Below are 18,307 nucleotides of genomic sequence, written 5' to 3'. Positions count from 1 at the left end.
CTAGTGAGCATTCTGATCTCAATTTTTCGAAATTTTTTAGATGGTCTAATCTTAAGAAGTCTTTCTTCAATTTGATCTTCTCATGTATTGCAACATTACAGTTCTGAATACAGATCTTTTTCGGATCGACAGCAGAAAGGGGGTTGTCGCATCAATTTACACTGACCAAGGAAAAGAAAAAGTGCCCATTATCAATCTTGTCAACCGACCGGAACGCCTCGCTCAGGATCTTGTATGGACAAAGGAGATGAAGTATAAATGTAAGAAGGAAAATTTGGCGGGCATATCGTGAGTTAAAGGGGTGGTAGAAAAGGAGACAAAAGGAGAAATAAATGAAAACCCAAACCCATCTATCATCTAAACATCTCCTCCCACTCATTTGCCGCCCTGCTGCTTCCTCTGCTTCTTCTGCTGGGCCTGGGCACTCAGGCCCTTGGAGCCCGTCCGGACTCTAGCGAGGTAGTAGAGCAAGGTCGCGGCGGCGATGTTGAAAAGGACAAACGCCCAACCGATGCCAAAGTTGCGCCAGCGGTCGGCCCAGTAGATCTTGCTCGACGCGAGGAACTGGTCCGCGTTGCGCAGGCTGCAGTAGCGGCAGTCGGACAGGGCGTCCGGGTTTTGCAGGAGGCCGGGTGCCGTTTGCAGGTACGGCGCCATGTACTGGCCGCAGGTCTGGTTGGCGGGCGGGTTGAAGAGCGAGATTTCGTTCGAGGCGCACTCGACGGGGCGTGCGTGCAGCTGGGATGAGACGATGCCGCTGACCCAGTAGGTGAAGGGCGACACGCGGTACATCCAGATCCAGAAGCCGGGCAGCGCGTCGGGCGTTTGCATGACACCGTTGAAGGTCAGCATCAGCGCGAAGAGCGTCGTTGAGATGGCACCGGCGGTCTCAGTGTTGGGAAGCCCCGCGATGCACATGTGCGCAAAGGACGAGGCGTAGACGAAGAACTGGATGCAGTAGAGCAGGACGAGAACCTGGCGCTCAGAAGACTGCACGCCCATGACCGGGTAGTAGTAGCAGGCGAAGACGAGGATGCCGACGAAGATCTGGTAGGGGATCTCGACGATGATGTTGGCAATGAGGAAGGCTTGCCAGGAGTAGGCCTTGGACGGGCGCTCACGGACTTCGTACAGCGACCGCTGCGTGACGAAAAGAGGCATGACCTGCTGGACCAAGGTGGAGAAAATGGTCGACACCATGAAGACGGAGAAGAGGATGTTCTGCATGCCTTGGAGCGACTTGTCGCCTTTCCAAAAGGAGAAGCCGATGAAGAGGCCGGACGAGACACCCAATGCAATCTTGGCCCAAACGTATCCGGGCATGCGCCAGTACTGCTGGAAGATGCGGTAGGAGACGTGGTAAAGCTGCGACATGAATGACAGAGCAAACTCGCCCTGGTTGTCCTCTTCGTCTTCGCCGGCCACGGGCTCGTTGATCATGTCGCGGTGGATGCGATCAAGTTCCGTTTGGACTTCTCTGGCTTCCTTCGAATTCTTCCACACCTCGTGCCAGTCTTGCACCGACTTGCCGCTCGCGCCGGCGCCCACACACTCGAGCATGTATTCGGCAGGGTTCTCGTCGTCGCTGCACTTGCGGCCACCGTTGCTCTCAAAGTAGTCGAGCATGGTCCGCGAGTTCTCGCCAATGTCGCCAAAATAGACAGTCTTGCCTCCTTTGGCGAGGAACAACAGCCGATCGAATTGCTGGAACAGGATAGCCGAAGGCTGGTGGATCGTCGAAATGACCGAGTGACCATTGTTGGCAAGCTTGCGCATGAAGGCGCAAATGGCCCACGAACTCTGCGAATCAAGACCACTGTTTTCACCATGTCAGCGTTGAAAGAGACAGGGAGTCATTGTACTTACCTAGTCGGTTCATCAAGGAACAAGAGGAGCTTTGGCTTTGCAGCAAGCTCCACACCAATGGTCAACAACTTGCGCTGCTCAACGTTCAGTCCTTCGCCGGGCACACCAACAACGGCCTCTGCAAAGTCCTCCATGTTGAGCATCTTGATGACATCTTCCACGTATGCGAGCTTCTCGGCCTCGGGGACGTGCTTGGGCTGGCGCAGCTTGGCGCTAAACTGCAGACTTTCACGAACCGTCGCAGTCTCAAGGTGCAAATCTAGACAACGTTAGGCGAATATTAAACCAAGACAAAAGCAAAAGGAAACTTACCTTGCTGCTGTACATAACCGATACTGCGTTGGAAGCTGTCGCTGAGTGGCTTGCCGTTGACAAACATGTCTCCTGTGATGACGCCCATTGAGGTACGTTGGGCCTAATTTTTTGTCAGCTTGAATATCCATAATGTTACTAGATCAGGGAGAGCTCACAAGTGCGTCGAGCAGCGTAGTTTTGCCTGCTCCTGACACTCCCATGAGAGCAGTAAGAGTGCCAGGCTTGACCCAACCCGAAACGTTGTCCAGAAGTCGACGAGGTTCCCCCTTGATCTCAATATCGTAGACGACATTGCGCCAGGTGAAGACGTCCTTTTGGGGAGCCAAGGCTTGCTCAGCATCGGCGTCGGCGCCTTCCTTGGTAACAACATCGGAAGCAGCTCCCTCCTCGTCGCCCTTGTTGTTCTCCATGTAGCTGGGAACGTGACCCCTGCGGAAAACCAGGACTTCGGCGGTCGAAGTAGTGGAAGAGTTGATCTCCGTTCCGGCAAAGTAGATGCCCATGAAGACGACGAGGAACATGCAGAGAATGCCAAAATTGCGCCAGACGTTGGAGTACGTGTAGTCGAAGGCAGCTTGGATGTAGTCGTCGCCATTGACAGTCTGCCTGCCGGCGATTGCTCCTCGGGCGCTGCAGACGAAACTCTCGCCGACTTGAGGCGAGTACGTGGGAACGAATTCGGAGCAAGTGAAGTCTTTTCCGTGATACTCGTTGGCAATGAGGATTTCAAAGGCGTAGTAAACGGGATTCAGCCACTTCAACCATTTGAACTAAAAGTGGAATTAGCATCTGTGGCATCTGGAGGAGGGATCAGGAAGAGAGGACTTACCCAATCATGCATCTTCGGCCCGGGGATGACGAAGCCAGTGTACACGACAATGACCAAGACCAAAACACCTGCGAGTGCCATGGCTTGGGAGACTGTCTTTGTAATGGCGGCCATGGTTCGGAAGACGGCGCTCATGACGAACATGGAGATGAAGACGATGAGGAAGTAGAGGAAGAAGGCATCGGCTTCTTTCCGCAACTCGGAGATGAAGTAGTAAATCACGTTGAAGGCGACCGCAATGACAAACTTGACCGGTATATCCGATACCACTCCTGCCACTGCTTCAGTGAAAGGATGGTAAAAGGCGTAGGAATTGTGCTTTTCGACGATCGGTCGCTGGGCGTAGAGACTGTTGATTTCCGAGATGGCCATGAGAGCGTTGAGCAAGACGGCGAAGAAGAGAGAAGCGTTCTTTGCGAAGAACCCTTGAGTAGCGTCCTTGGTGCCGAAGAAGATTGAACTGATAATGAGCGCCATGAAGATCTCACTGCCGACCATGGAGAGGGTTGAAGTCTTGTCGTTCCAAATTCTGTTTGACTGGTTAGAGACGCCCATTGTGGAGTAAATTACGGGCACATACCTTTGATACGCTCGCGACGTGTTGAGCTTGATTTGCATGGGTACCGAGATGAGGTACGGCGACTTGGGGTTCGTGTGCTTTGCCTGCTCGGCGCGCTTGGCCTCCTGAAAGTCGGAGACGTTTCCACCGATCGGGTACTCTCTGTCATTCTCCGCGATCTCAGCTTGGAGAGCCGCAAAAGCCTCGGAAGACCTCCAGTAACGTTCAAAGTCATCGGGAGTCCTCGGGACTCTGTCTTCGTAGCCCTCGCGCGGCTGGCGTTCGACCGGGTTGGTGACCGAGGTGAGAAAATCTCCAGTGGTTTGACGCGGCGGGCAGTACCAGCCCATGTCCTCAAAGTACTGCTTGGCCTTGCTGGTGGGTCCGTAGTAGATCTGGCGACCCTCGTAGAGCACGATGGCCTTGTCGAAGACGTCGTAGATCGCCTGACTTGCTTGGTAGATGGCGACAGCGTGGGTAGATCCGCCCAAATCCGCAGCCAGCCTGAGAGCCTTGACAAACTCAAGCGCAGTGGCTGCGTCCAAACCTCTGGTGGAATTGTCCCAGGCGCCAATGGGGGCTCCAGCGACCATCATCTCCGCAATGCTGACACGCTTCCTCTCTCCTCCAGAGACACCTCGCACGAAATCGTTGCCAACCTTGGTGTTGTAGGTGTGGCTGAGGCCAAAAACGGTCATGACGACTTGCGTAACGTACTTGGCCCAATGATCGCGAGAGGCATCGTAGATGCGGTTCGACGGCGTGCGGTAGCTAGTGGCGTACTCCAGGGTCTGACCGACGGTCAAGTGAGGAAAGTGCTTGTCGACCTCTTGGTTGTAGACCATCTCTCCCTTGAACTCCTTCATCATCTTCTTGAGCGGGATACCATTGTAGTGGATCTCGGCCTCTTCGCCCAACTGCAGACCTTCCAGCTCACCCGTTAGTGACTTGAGTAGGGTGGAGCATCCACTTCCAGGCCTTCCAAGGACAATGAGCAACTCGCCGCTCTTGACGACACCGTTAAAGTCCTTCAAGATTCGCTTCTCGGATTTCTTGCCAAAGGTCTCGCCAAGTCGAAAGGGGGCCATGAGGAGTGATCCGGCCGTCGCTTGCAGACTGAGTGAAGAGCCGGTTCCGTGAACGTTGAGGTTCTTGAAGGAAATGCCTGCGCGCTTGATCTTGACTTGTTCTTCATCCATGGCGCGGATGAACTTGCGCAGCCATTTGTAAAGGTCGAACTTGTCACTGGTCGGGTCGAAAATGGGGTCGTCCTCTGCGAGGCCGGCCAGAGTGTCTGCCGCTGAGACTGTCCTCTCTACAGGCGGCGGTGCGCCGCCACTCCTCGCGCTCCTCACGCTCATGGTAGTGCCGCGTCGAGACACACCTGGTCTCGTGCCCTGTCTGGACATGGTGGTTGCCAATCTCATCAACTCTGCTTCGTCCTCGGCGGTGAAACCATGATTGCGGTCATCATCGGATTTTTCAGACTTTTCGACATCGGTCTCGGAATTGCAAGTTTCGTTGTCGTTTGTCCGTCCAGTCGATCGGATTGGCATGAAAAGCCGGTCATCGTCTTGACCCTCTGGCCGGGGGGCCGAAATTTCTTTTTCGTCGTAAGAGTCCGCCATTGTGCTGGAGTGATATTGAGCGGGTAGCCTGGGCAGGTGAAGATGAAGGCCCGGACGGTTGAGGAGGTTGCTCCTCGAGCAAATTCGAACGCTTTTCGAGACCTCTTTGTTCAATTCAGACAGGTCTCAGCATAAAGGGTCCAGGTAATCGTTGGTTCAAGTAGTGAGTTTGTTGGTAGGTGCCGAGCATTATTTGGGCGCTTGCAGGATCCGACTATATATGTTTACGTTTCGCAGTCGTAGTGTGTGATGACGGCGGAATCTTCCATTCCACCCCGAACGCCTTTGTCCGTCCGCCTCCGCGGTATTCCTGGTCTGGAGTGATTGCTACGCGACAGGACGAACCCTCGGGCCATGTGCTGCCCGTTTCCGGATATGGTTGGCGCGGCTTCCCGCTCAACAAAGCTAGAATTCGGGAGTGACACACTCCCCGTTCCGTCTGGTCGGTGGTAGTTTTGGAAGGCTAGTCATGTCTTAATACAGTCTTGGCTGACGTAGGGTTCCCTGTCAAACTCCAGAGCCAACTGCTAAACATGAAGCCACCTATCTGCAAACCTAATCCGATTCCGCAAAGGTCGTGATGACTGTCACTTGGAGCGGCTCAGTGTGATTTTGTGTAATAACACAAGCATGGAAGACTTTGCGATTCGCCAATTTTCTTGGGGTAATCGAACGGATTACCTTGCTGATGGTTCGCTAGCCTGAGCATGTTGCCTGAAAGTGTCGACTCACGGACGACGAGCGGACTGCCACTTGGCATTGGAGCCCCCGTGGAGCCCCTCCGGAAAGCATGTCGCACATGGCCGATGCCCGGTGGAAAAAAGCAACGGGAGCTTGTGGGTGACGTTGCTAAGGCACGCATGGAGGGTGGACGTTGGTAAGCAGCGAGCGTGAATAAGATTTGGGCGTCGAGTCATGGACGGCATTGTTTAGTGAGACGAATTGGAACATTTTCTTCGGGGGCAGTGTTGTCGGGAGCCGCATACATCACTCCCGCTATCGTCCATGGGAATGGAAAGCGGACCGAAAGATCTCGGGAGCAGACGAAATGCCTTCCGGGGAGAGTTGAGATAGCAAGGGCGGAGGCCGTAGGGCGGATGGCGACGCATGTGGCTCGTGCACAGCGCTCCCGCTGGTATCCGGCGGTCTTGGTTGTCGACCAGATCCGCCAAGTCAGATAAGAATCCGCAGCTCGTCCGTAAGCTTACTGCCATACCGCAAAAGGAACTGCCGATCAGCTCGATTCCAGGGACTTGCGTCATCTTGTCAGGGTAGCGCTGATGCACGTCGCAGCGTTGGGGAGTGCCATTCAATAGTATGCTTGAACTAGTCATGATCTGACGACCGGAGTTTGTTGTATTCTTGGATCGAGATGGAGATGCGGTGCCGGACCGAGAGCGCACTTTGACTCTTAAAAGATGGTCGCCTCAGGAATGTAAAAGATTCCGCCCGCTCTAGCAATCTCCAGCCACATTGGAATAATGTAGATTGGAGCTCGCGCAGCCAAAATGGACCGCAAAAGAAATGCCGAGTTGAATGTGGAGCAGAGGTGCTTGAATGCTCCGCGTACACACGCATTTCGACTTGGCATAAGGCGATTTCTTCAAAATTCTCGAATCACCCAGTCGAAGTGCGTGCATACAGGGAGCATCCAAGCACCTGCTTCCTTCTTTGAGTTGATATTTCGTTGGCGACCCACTGTGCTGCTTCCGTAAACAGCACGTTATCGATGTTCTGTTTGGCAAACGGCATGCTATTCGGAACCAAGTCAGCGCATAGCTGCTTGATCACTTCTTGTCCTCCCGCTCAAAGACTTGGTTGACATCCACCTCTTTCTATGATTTGAAGCTCTCGGTATGCTCCAGATGCATGACTTCAGACCACTTTACTATGCGAGCTGAGGCGGCAGACGGAATTGGAGCATTGCCGTCGGCGGCGATGTAGCAAGTGTCGACTGCTCGCCCTAATCCAAACGATGATACGGCTATGCTTGAGAGCGTAGTGAGCAGTGAATGTGGGCGAGATCTGTCGAAAATGTTGAGGCAGAAAGGCTCAATAGTCGGAAACATTCAACTGTGAGAAGTTTCGTCATAATGTCATGGTCCTGGAGAACATGGTCTGCAGCGGCGAGCTCCAGAGCGTTAGGGTAGTCAATGACAACGAGACAGTGTGTGCGATGGTGTTGGATGTCGTGGAGAGATCAGTTGACGTCGTCAAATCCCTGAAAGAGATCTATCGCTTCAATTGCCCCAAACGTGCTCTCCCGCATCTTGACCGCCACAGGTCGGAGATGTGGCTTGAGTGAACTGACTAAGACTGTGGCGCTCCGCTGTCGCACTCGGAGCGGAACTCTTTTAGCGTCTTGGCGAGCCCAGCACTTTAGGCTCTCCCTCGTCCGGTCTTTTGCAAATCCCGCCGCCGCCAACCATCCAACCATCCAACCAGCCCTCGACGCGACGACAAGAAATATTCGCTCAATTGGTTCTCACACTCCTTCCAATGCTCACTGCCCCCTTCGAGAAAAGACTCCGTCAATATCCGTCGCTGTCCGGTCTTTGGTCCTCCTCTGCCGCCGCTCCGCCCCTCGAGCCACGCCACCTCCGCATCCCGTCGTGCCCTGCACTCGGACAACCTTTCGCCCTTAACGTCAAGTCCGAGGCCCGCGCATCCCTGCCGCCCTGCCACAACCTCTTGACCCTCTCGCCATGACTTGCATGCTGAGAAAAGCCAAAACAAAAAAAAACGCCCTTTGACGTTTGGGGCCTGGCAGGAGTGGCTTTTCCACAATCCCATCTCATTCCCTTCTTCCAGCCTACCATTGCGCTTCAACACGTCACCGTCCTCCCTCTCATTCTAACTGTACCACACAGTGACAACGAGAACCGGAGAGTCCACCGGCCGGAAGCGCCAATCCCGGCCCACGCATCCCAGTCACGACCTTCTTACGTTGTCGCCCGGCACATCCATCCAGCCAACCGAACTGCCATCCCTCGCATCAGCAACACCAGGCGTCCTGGCTGGCCGGCTGTCTCGTTGGCTGGTCTGCTGGTTGCTGTTTCGTTTGCTGTCCGCGGGCGGCGCATAGGCCTCGAGCCTGGCGGCTGCGGCAGCTCGTGCGCTCAGACAGCTCGTTCCCTCAGCTCAGGGCAGGCAGGGGGTGGAGCGGCGGCGAACGACGACAGGCGACGGCGAGCAAGCGGGCGGGCGAAGCCGTTTCGCGCACCACCTCTTGTTTCAACCTCTCGACCTCGTCACTACTTCGTCCGCGTCCGTCTCGTCGCGAGCACCTTCAAACAGCGCGCATGCGGGCGACGGCGGCGGACCCCGATTCGAGGCTAGCGGCGGGCCGCTCGCTGCTTCATGTTGACCAGAGACGAAATGATGGCCGAGGAGGCACGTTTCCAGGCACGCTGCTGTGGATGTGTTTGCTCTTCCTGGTTGGTCTTGCCCATGCACGGCGCTGCGGTGCAGCAGTCAGCATTCTTTTATCCGGTAGGCAGGGTGCCTGGAGTGCGTGAGACTGAGGCGCGTAGGTGAGTGAGGTAGGTGGAGTGATGTAGAGAGCCGCTAGCCCAGATTGTGCAGTAGAAAGCTGGGGTACATGTCGGCGACTGCATGCACCCCCTCTGCAGGCTGACAGACGGCGTCGACGTCGGCGCGTCGTCGTGAATAACTGACGGGCGCTACGTACAAGTGGACAAGTCCCTTGGCCGTCCACGCCGGAGGATGCGCGGAATGCGCGGACATGCGGCGACGCGCGGCGGATTGACTCCTCTAACATTCTCTCTGCGGCCAACACGTCGCAACGTGATGATCGAAGGAGTTTGAGGAGACAGTTGAGGTGCCACGCCGAGCCGACTCGAGGCATCTCAGTTGGTTTTCTGGGCAAAGTCTTGTCCACAACATACCAAGCAGAAACCAAGGCGAGGACAAAGACCGAGGTAGGAGCATGTAGTCAGCAGAAAGTTCACCAATAGGTCACAGTCAAGTCCAAGGCGTGGCCAGGGTGCTTGAATGCTCCTTGTACATAGACATGTCGTCTTGGTGATTGAGGACCAGCTCTAAGCCAACGCGGCTTTAGCACCAAATCTGGAATTGACAGTTTCTCGTCCTCTACATGTGGTACGGGGGCTCCTGAGCCTATTTGAAGGCTCTCTTTGCGTGCACAGGGCACGTTCAGCTTCCTGTAAGTTGCGAAGCAGTGAATATTCAAATTCTGGTTTGCCTTTCACGACCCAAGAAGCTCTAGTAGTATATCTATCATGTGCCCTCATTGCCAACCCTGGAAATCTCCTACCTAGATGCTCGCTCAACCTTATGCGACCAACATCATCCCCAGTGCATCCACAAACCACCCAACCAACCCCAAGCAAACCCAAATGGATCAAAACAATGCGCCTCGCGCGCGGAACAAAACCTGCGGTTGAAAGTTGTAGCGGCCGTATTCGGTGCGAAAGCACCAACAGATGTACGTACGTAGGCGACGTTTAAACGGTGCCCACACCCAGCAGCGGGGCGGGAGGCGGACCAAAAGTTTCGGACGGGAAGACGGCAAGGGGCGGAGCGTTAGTAATGTGTATGTGTTGGGGCAGGTGGGTGGGTTTGCTGTGTGATGCGTATGGCTGCGTATGTGGCTCCAAGCGAATTGATATGAGGGGAGTGAGATGAGTGAGCGGAGTCAGTCAGGGAGGCGAGGAGGGGGGGTGATTGATGACGGATAATGGATGAGGTCGTGACTCCAATCATCGTCGCTTCCAACGGATAAGCATAATCAGACGGGCCAGGATTCTTAGAGTAGGCGAATGAGGTCTTGCGACCATTTTGCATACTAGGTAAGTACCTACGCACCATATCGCAGCATTCGAGAGCAGTAGTACAACTGCGGAAACCATGAATTTGTGAACATGATATGACCGGGACCCAAAAGCCACCAACACACCACACACTCAAAAGATGCCGTCAAACTACGAAGCCAGCGCTCCATTAGTGCATTGAGACGATCGATGAAAAAACCATGCGAAGAAGCAGACAAGAAACATGTGGGGGTTTGCAATGAGCCATAGAAAAAACAAAGCGCACCAAGAAGAAGGCAGCAGCGATCAAGGACGAAGACGCAAGATGCAAAAAGGCTTGTCGTCGGTCCGCAGACACAGAGATATCATGAAGAACAGCAAGCAACCAAATTTCCTCGCCCTTGCCACACCAACAATAAGAAAAGATGACAACGACAGAAAAACGCCGCCCCAACAGTAACAAGACGGTACGTATTGGGAAATGTTGTTTGTGAAGCCGATCCGATCCAGGGGTCCCGCTCAAACGCATCTCAGAATGCAGTGCAGCTAAACGTGAGAAGAAAAGAAAAGTAGTGTAAGTGGATATAGTCATTCTCGTGTCGTGCCAGACCACGTCTGCTCCCCTTCTTCCCCATGCCCTTTTTATATTTCTTCTTCACTACTTCCAGTTCATGCGACGAGCGATTGTAAGTTCGACTGGTGGTGCTGTTCTTGCCCACTCGGTTGCTCCGAGCGCGGCTTGTTGGGTGGCCCGCCCACTTCGGGTCCGTCTCGCCGCTGGTCCTGGCCCAAGCCGTGACCGCCTTGGTGCTCAAACATCTGGGCTGTTTGGCCGTCATGCTGGTGTTGAGCGGCGCCCAGCAGCCGCTCTTCCATTCGACTATCAGAAGACGTGTCCATCCTAGTATCCCCAGGCGCTGAAGAGTGTCTCTCTTGCCTCGGGGGCTCGGCGTGTGTTGGTTGGGGTGTCGCGTGCCCCGGGTGGCTTTCCGTTCCTCCCATTCTGGCGTCTTGCCCTTGACCCACGCTCGCCACCGACGCAGAGGGGGATGCAGAAGTCGGGCTGGCCAGGCTCTGCCTCATCACTGCGCTTGGGTAGCCAGCCATCTCAACGTCTGAATGGCTTTGCTCCCCCTCGCCGGCTTGGCTCATGCGAAGCTCGGGCTCCCGAACCTCTTTCCACGAGCACTTGGCGTGCTTTTTGGTACACCCCATGCATGCTGTGAGGTTTTTGAGACAATCCATGTGCAACCTCCTGCAGCGGTCACACGGTGGCAAAATTCGTTCTCCTTTTGAGAGGCTCTCCATGCGAGCCACCATTTCAGCCTTGAAAGGACCGCCATCGTCCTTTTCGGTTGATTGGGGGAACGCGGTCCCAGCCCGCGCTCCGTACGAGAGAAGATTTGCTGGCGTGCTTGGAATAGGGATTGGGGATGCATTCGAGAGAAGCATCTGCGAGTATTCCGCCTCGGTATACGGCAGTCCATTCGAGCCAGCAGGGCCTGCGGTTGCACTAGTGGGTCTCGCTGCTTTTGCCCCTGATGAGGATTGGCCACTTGTGGAGAGCAGACTTGCCCCAGAGCCGCGGCGAAGGTGTTCACCATTCGAGCTCGGTTGGCCGCGACGATCACTAACAGTGGTAAATTTACTCATTAGATCGGTGTGGGTGGCCGGAGACGCTCCATTCCTGCTTGATTCTGGACCGTTGGACTCGGGTGGTGGCCTGGTGTTGACGGCCACGAAGCCGCCTTGGCTCGGAGACTTGTTCAGTGCGGCCAACGCAGCACTCGCATTCTGTCCGAGTCCGTTCATGAGTGCGACGTTGGAGGGGCTGGACGCGCGCACAGCGGCTGGGGTGTTGGTGGCGCGCCGATCGAGTATGGCCTGCTTTCGGCCTTTGAGACGGTGGTTAAGTTGACGCGTGCGCGCAGCAACTGCTTAATGTTAGCAGGGAAGTTGGAGCCTTGGTGCGCATAACCGACCTTGGTCCGCCAATTGGCAGACTTGGGCCAAGTTCTTCTCCAAGATTTCGAGGGTACCGAGCTCCTTTTCTTCGTCCTCGACGATTGGTTGCGGGGGAATCATCTTCTGAGGTATGCCGCTGCTGATCAAGACAAAGTCCTCCTCGCTAATCTGGACCCTGCACTGCTTGGTGTAAAATTGGCAAACGCGGAGGCCTTCGCTCATCTGGCCCAGGGTGAATTGCTCGGGTTTGTTGCGCGCAAAGTCGACGACGTCCAACCAAGTGACTGTGGCGCCATCTTTGCCGTGCGATTTGAGGACCTTGGGAGGGCCGTCGAACAAGCGCTCAAAACGCTTTATGAGGATGGGGCCGAGCGGGCGCGCGCCAAGGTTGCAAGCCATGCTCTCATGGCGGTCGAGCACGCCTTGGTACTCGCCCAGCAATGACAGGATGGAGGGCAGGTTGTCGTCGTTGGAAATAAGAGGCAGGTCTTCCTGGTACTGACGGGCGAGATAGTTGATTTGGAGGTGGTTCGAGGATTTGGCAGCCTTTGGCGGAGGAGCAGGCGCAACATGGGCGGTGTCGTGCGAGGGACTCCGCTTGCGCTTGAGCTCGGCCGTCATGGTGGTTGACGACGAGTGCGGGTGGTGGTGATGTTGTTGGTCCATGGTTTCGCGTCTGGAGCGCTACGGGATTCAGTCAGGGCTCGCTCAGGCAGAGCGGAATTGCGTTCGGAACGACTCTCGGCGGCGGTGCCAGCACAGCGCCACTGGTAGGGCGAAACACGGCGACGGAGGATGATGCGACGAGGGCGGAGTGGAGAGGAGGAGGAAAATAAGAGAAGTGAGTTGTGATGGCGAGGTTAAAGGCGAGCAGAGGAGGCGGGAGGGAGGAGGTGGAGTGCGGGAAAGGGCGTTGATGAGGGCGGAGAGACGGAGAGACGGCGCGCGGTGGGTGGCAGTGGGAGTGGGACCAAGAGGAGCTGGAGCTGGAGCTGGCCGGACACGCCAGGACGGGGTGGAACTTGGGTGCGTGCCGCGTTTCCGGCTGCGCGCACCGCTCTCTCCACACTTGCTGGCCGTTATTCACGCACCTCCGCCACAGCGAGGCAGTGTAGTAGGGTGCTCGGACGAGCTCCAATATACTCTCTATAGCCTTCCGAACATCTCGATACTCAATTTCTGCACTTTTGATGTGCAAAATGGTGGCAATCTGATTCTGCCGCTTCTCACCGCCCTGCCGCCAAGTATTCCGTAGAGCTACCTACCTTAGCCCGGCGCACATCCCACTACATCACCATCACCCTCCACTCCATCTCCCGCTCCCTGCATATCCACCCTCAAAATGTCGGAGCGAGGCCACTTTCGAGGCGGCAGAGGCGGCGCTCGCGGCGACCGTGGTGGACGTGGAGGCGCTCGCGGCGGAGCCAATGCCGGCCAGCACCAAGACCGCCCCAGGAAGGAAAACATCCTCGACCTCGCCAAGCTCATGGACAAGGAGATTTCGGTCAAGTTCAATGGCGGACGGGAGGGTATGCCCTGCCAAGTCTGTCTGTCCTTTCTTCCCAACGCTGACTTGCGGCAGTGACCGGCACTTTGAAAGGTTATGACCAGCTCATGAATCTGGTTCTCGACAATGTCAAGGAGGTTATGCGCGGTGAGCTTCCACCCCCGCCCTGCCTGTCCTCGTACGAATTGCTAAGTTTCCGCCCACAGACGAAGAAGGAAACGAATCCCATCGGTCGCTCGGCTTGATTGTTGCGCGCGGCACGCTTCTTGTTCTCATATCTCCGCTCGACGGCAGCGAGGAAATCGCAAACCCCTTTGCTACCGCCGAGGATGAGTAAACCGCAGCACAGTTGGAAGATAAAAAGGCACCGGTGACTTTATGCCGGAACGGATCTTGATTGAACCGTCCATTCAAACTTTGGCCATATCCACGCTGCATGCGCGGTCAAGTCGCACTCAGCTCCCCGAGCCGCCCCACAGGAACAATGGCATTTGGTATCTCTATTGGACCTACGCAAAATCAACGCGGCACTGCCAACTATGCAAAGGCAGCGGGTTCAAAACACATGGAATTCATTCCAGGGCGGATTTGGCTCAGTCACGACGCACCCGTAGCAACAATGCCCGGGTTGAACGACCAGAAGCTTTTCAAATCCATTGCCAATTGATTCCGGTTGTTGTCCCCAAATTCTATTCATCAATGCTACTTTTTGTTCAGTATGCTGGTGGTCCGTGCCTTTTCACACATCCGCCTGCGAGCCTCGTGTTTAGCACAGCAACAGACGGTGATCCCCGAGCTCTGACGTCGGCGAACAGTAGACGGACCTGTCGGACATCCGACGCATGGTAGCTTCCGTATTCGGCTAGCCTCGCTCCGAGTCCGCGTCAGCGTTTACAGCGGGCTGGGCGCGTTGTTTGTGCGCTGAAATCCTGATTGGCCGCAAGCCCTGAGCCATGTGACGACTAATCTTGATGTTGACGCCCAAGGAAACAAGGACATCTCTTCCTGGACTATTCTTCGCACTCCATTCCCAATTGGTACTCATCTGCGGCGCCATGGCGCCGCCGTGGCAGCGACAACCAGCTTGCATCAGCAATTCTCCCTGTTGGACCTGGAGCTTTGGCAGCAGGAATTGGCCGGTGGTCTCAAGCGTCTGGACAATCCGGAGCATTTTAAAGAAAGGCCCCACGACGCCAAAAAATAACTGTCAGAAGCGTACGTCTTCATCTGCTGTAAGAACAACTAATTCTCGACAAAATCCGAAAGTCGTACGAACGCGACAAGTAAAGACGGAGAACCAGCTATTCGTTATCAAGGCTGTCCACACCATATTCGCAGGCGATGATGCGGTATCGTCAGCATATCGGCCTTCAACTTCTTGATTATCAAAAATGGTGAGCGGAAAATCTTCCTGCCTATTTGGGCGGCGGGATCAATTGGTTTGTCTGACTAAGAGTCCGGCTGCTGACCAATGAATTTGCAACCCCGCACTGCACTTTGAGCCTCCGCCGTCGACTCACCCGGTACCAAAGACAAGACTTTCCGCTGTATATCTGCCACTTCTGGCGGACTTTAGAAGCATCTCGCCGGAAAATGTTGAACTGAACTTTATGCTCGGAATTCCTTGGCCTCACACCCCGCCCTTCAACAACGAGTGTATCGTGTCATTGACGTGATCAATTGCCAAGGACCCATCGCTCATCAAGGGATTTGTCAAAGGTGTGGCTGATGACGTAGGAGTTTGCTTCCGCTGCCTTGACTGTCCACCCGCCGGTCCAGCTGCGCGTCAACACCAAGACTTGATAGCAGAGGTCTATACCAAGGCCAGCAATCGCAGAAGACGAGAACTCCAACCTCAAAAGCGCGCGGAGAGTGATTCTTCAAGCCTGGGGGCTAAGAGAGTACAGAGCATCCAGTCCCTTGCATGGAGGCATTGGGAGCACTCAAGCTACTAAGCCTAGACCCTTAGACGTTGGTGAAAAGAGTGGGTGAGACGCAGAGATGCAGAGAACCCATCAGAACGCTATTGCTAAGCACTGTCGTCAGCTCACCCCGTATTGCCGTAAGTCCTTTTGACGTGGCTCCAGGCTCTTTTCATATATCTTCTGCCAATTCCTGAAAGAGCTGCAAATCCGAGGTCGCCACACGGCCATCTTCTCTCTTTATTCTCTAGGAACACCAACACCTGTGAAAATTGAAGGCTACAGACTGGATTAAAAATGGCACTCGTCGCAGCAATGCCCTTCTCAGAGGGCGAACGACAGATACAGCGACTCATGAACCCATCGCTGAGAGAAGACAATCCAACGGCTCCAACTCTGACACAACAGGCCGCCTTTGCGCTCAACAACTTTCCTCTGATCGCGCTCGGTGCGCTGGATTCCCACGATCGGCCATGGACAACTCTTTTTGGCGGATCGCCGCCTCTTGCACAACCACTCGGCGACTCGATAGTGGGTGTCCAGGCTAATGTCAATGCAGAATCGGACCCCGTCATCGAGGCACTGTTTGACGGAGAGCAGCTCTATGTTGATGGACAAGTCATACGGGAAGACGGACTCGGGAAGATGATTGGCGGCTTGCCAATCCATCTGGAGACGAGGAAGAGAGTGAAGGTCTTTGGCAGGATGATTGCCCGAACGCTTGTCAAAGATCCTGAAGATGGACGTATTGGAACCGCTAGGCTTTTTTTCAAAGTCGAGCAAAGTCTGGGAAACTGTCCCAAGTATCTAAATACCAAACATATCGTCCCGGCCACTCCGAATCCACAAGTCGTCTCGACTGGAAACGTCTTATCACTGGGGGCACAGGCTCTAATCCAAAAGGCAGACCTCTTTTTTATCAGCTCCTCCAATTACACAACAGACATGGACACGAACCACCGCGGCGGCCCTCCTGGATTCGTGCGACTCCTCCAACCAACAGACGCCTCAGGCAGTACCAGCATCGTCTATCCCGAGTACTCTGGAAACCGCCTTTACCAAACCCTAGGAAACCTCCAATCAACACCTCGAGCCGGCGTCTGCTTCCCAGATTTCGAGACCGGTGACGTACTGTACCTAACAGGCACCACCGAGACTTTGGTTGGAAGCGCCGCAGCAGCCATCCTCCCGCGTAGTAACCTCGCCGTCAAAATCACCATCACCGACTCTCGCTTCGTCCGGCAGGGCCTCTCCTTCCGCGGCGTCCCCGGCGAGCGCAGCCCCTACAACCCGCCCGTGAGGCCGCTCGCCTCAGAAAATGGTCTCACATCCACTCTCGCAGGCCTACAAGGAGCAGTCAAAGACGCCAACAGCGCGACACTGACGTCTGCAGAGCTCCTCGCGCCAACGGTTGGTCGCTTCACCTTCACCCTGGACCGGCCTGCCCTGATCCACCCCGGCCAGTGGGTGGCGCTCGACTTCTCGGACGAGCTGGATATAGGCTACTCGCACATGCGCGACGACGATCCGCGGTCGCTCAACGACGACTTTGTGCGCACGTTTACCGTGTCGTCGACGCCGCCTTACTCCTCCTCCGCTTCTTCCTCCGCGCAAGAAGTCGCCCCGAGTACGTCGTTCAGCATCACGGTCCGCTTGATCCCCAACGGGCCCGCGACGTCGTTTCTTTTCAGGCACATCCCGCGCGCTTCCTCTTCGACCACCTCCTCTCGCCGCCCTCGCTTGCAGTCTCTCACTCTCCCCGTCCGCGGCTTCGGCGGCTCCTTCTCACTGCTCCCTGCCCCTGTCACTGCCAGCGCCCACCTCTCCCTTTCCGCATCGAACAAGCCAGTCCAAGCCATCCCCTTCGTCGCCGCCGGCGTCGGCATCACGCCGCTGCTAGGCCAGCTGTCCGCCGTCGCCCGCGCCTCTACACCCGGTGCTCCCAGAACCGTAAACCTCTATTGGAGCCTCCACCGCGCCGACGCGCCGTTCGCCCACGCCGTCCTGCGCGAGTGGCGAGAGCACGCCGCGAAGAAGAGCGCATGGGGGCGCGTGGTGCTATTTCTGACAGGAGGCAGCGCTGTGGACGACGAGGAGCAGGATCGTGTGGGGGAGGAGGTTGCGGCGTTGCAGGCGCTGGGGGCGGTCGTGCGTATGCGGCGGATGGAGAAGTCGGATTTATTGGGGCAGAGGGGTGAGGATGGGGCCGCTGCGGGTGATATTGATGGAGACGCGGGTGAGAGTAGTAGAAGGTGGTACGTCTGCGCCAGCGGCGGCTTTAGGGGCAGAGTTCGGGCGTGGTTGGAGGGAGAGGGCCGCGAGGTTGTTAGTGAGGAGTTTGACTTCTAGGTGTCTTGCATTCTCAGCGTCTTGCGAATGAACAGAAGAGTGAGATTGTGGGAAATACTGCGAGAGTTGAGACCACTTCCTTGGGAAGAGCGCAGTTAATGCTTTTGTTTTGCAGGGGAAAGGCTGGGATTTTTTGGACGAAGCGCGGAAAGCTACGCATGATCCACTTGTTTTAGGAACAGTCATCGGCAGCATTTTGACATCTTCACGCGAAGGATTAGGGGGTTGCAAGCTGTAATTGTAAGTACCATGGTTACGATTGTATGCACAACAACAACGGCTGTCGCGTCGCATCACGAAATGACAAGCACTGACTACAGTTATCACCTAGTTTACTGGATATCTCAATCATTCCACTGATGTCTTCCCCCATGGCTCTTTGAAATCCTGCTGAAGGCAATCACTAGTGCTATCCCATATTCAATTGAAGCGTAGTACTATTCATTACCACCATACGTTCTCCCTAGAAAGTCACAGCAAAGATCAATATGGGTAGGTTGTCAGCGCTTTTTTTTTTTTGGTCAATCATTTGGTCTCCTTGTCATAAGCTTGGTCATTCCAGACTGGCCAGCCA

The 18,307-nt window shown here is 55.4% G+C and overlaps 4 protein-coding genes across 4 annotated transcripts; 2 read left to right on the top strand and 2 right to left on the bottom strand.

The window, feature by feature from the left end:
- Positions 1 to 375: 375 nt before the first annotated feature.
- BKA78DRAFT_252171 (ATP-binding cassette transporter ABC1) lies at positions 376 to 4,930 on the bottom strand (the record flags this gene model as incomplete). Its single annotated transcript, XM_066884710.1, has 6 exons — positions 376 to 1,816; positions 1,867 to 2,125; positions 2,179 to 2,281; positions 2,337 to 2,951; positions 3,011 to 3,539; positions 3,591 to 4,930. 6 exons carry the CDS (start codon positions 4,928 to 4,930, stop codon positions 376 to 378), a joined length of 4,287 nt encoding a protein of 1,428 aa, XP_066743720.1.
- Positions 4,931 to 10,659: 5,729 nt separating this feature from the next.
- BKA78DRAFT_353890 (uncharacterized protein) lies at positions 10,660 to 12,576 on the bottom strand (the record flags this gene model as incomplete). The annotated part of the gene is made up of 2 exons (XM_066891631.1): positions 10,660 to 11,924; positions 11,973 to 12,576. The coding sequence occupies 2 exons, from the start codon at positions 12,574 to 12,576 to the stop codon at positions 10,660 to 10,662; spliced, it is 1,869 nt and encodes a 622-aa protein (XP_066743719.1).
- A 455-nt stretch (positions 12,577 to 13,031) lies between these two features.
- Positions 13,032 to 14,179, top strand: BKA78DRAFT_268865 (uncharacterized protein). The gene is made up of 3 exons (XM_066885498.1): positions 13,032 to 13,484; positions 13,538 to 13,609; positions 13,669 to 14,179. The coding sequence occupies exons 1-3, from the start codon at positions 13,298 to 13,300 to the stop codon at positions 13,797 to 13,799; spliced, it is 390 nt and encodes a 129-aa protein (XP_066743718.1). The 5' UTR covers positions 13,032 to 13,297; the 3' UTR covers positions 13,800 to 14,179.
- A 1,502-nt stretch (positions 14,180 to 15,681) lies between these two features.
- On the top strand, positions 15,682 to 17,733 carry BKA78DRAFT_252941 (uncharacterized protein; the record flags this gene model as incomplete). The annotated part of the gene is made up of 2 exons (XM_066884775.1): positions 15,682 to 17,187; positions 17,230 to 17,733. 2 exons carry the CDS (start codon positions 15,682 to 15,684, stop codon positions 17,731 to 17,733), a joined length of 2,010 nt encoding a protein of 669 aa, XP_066743717.1.
- Positions 17,734 to 18,307: the final 574 nt, after the last annotated feature.

The sequence above is a fragment of the Phyllosticta capitalensis genome (assembly GCF_038381095.1).
Source record: "Phyllosticta capitalensis strain CBS 128856 chromosome Unknown BKA78scaffold_6, whole genome shotgun sequence".
NCBI classification, from domain to species: domain Eukaryota; kingdom Fungi; phylum Ascomycota; class Dothideomycetes; order Botryosphaeriales; family Phyllostictaceae; genus Phyllosticta; species Phyllosticta capitalensis.
The sequence above is the reverse complement of the archived record's forward strand: the minus strand, read 5'-3'. Positions and strand labels throughout refer to the sequence as shown.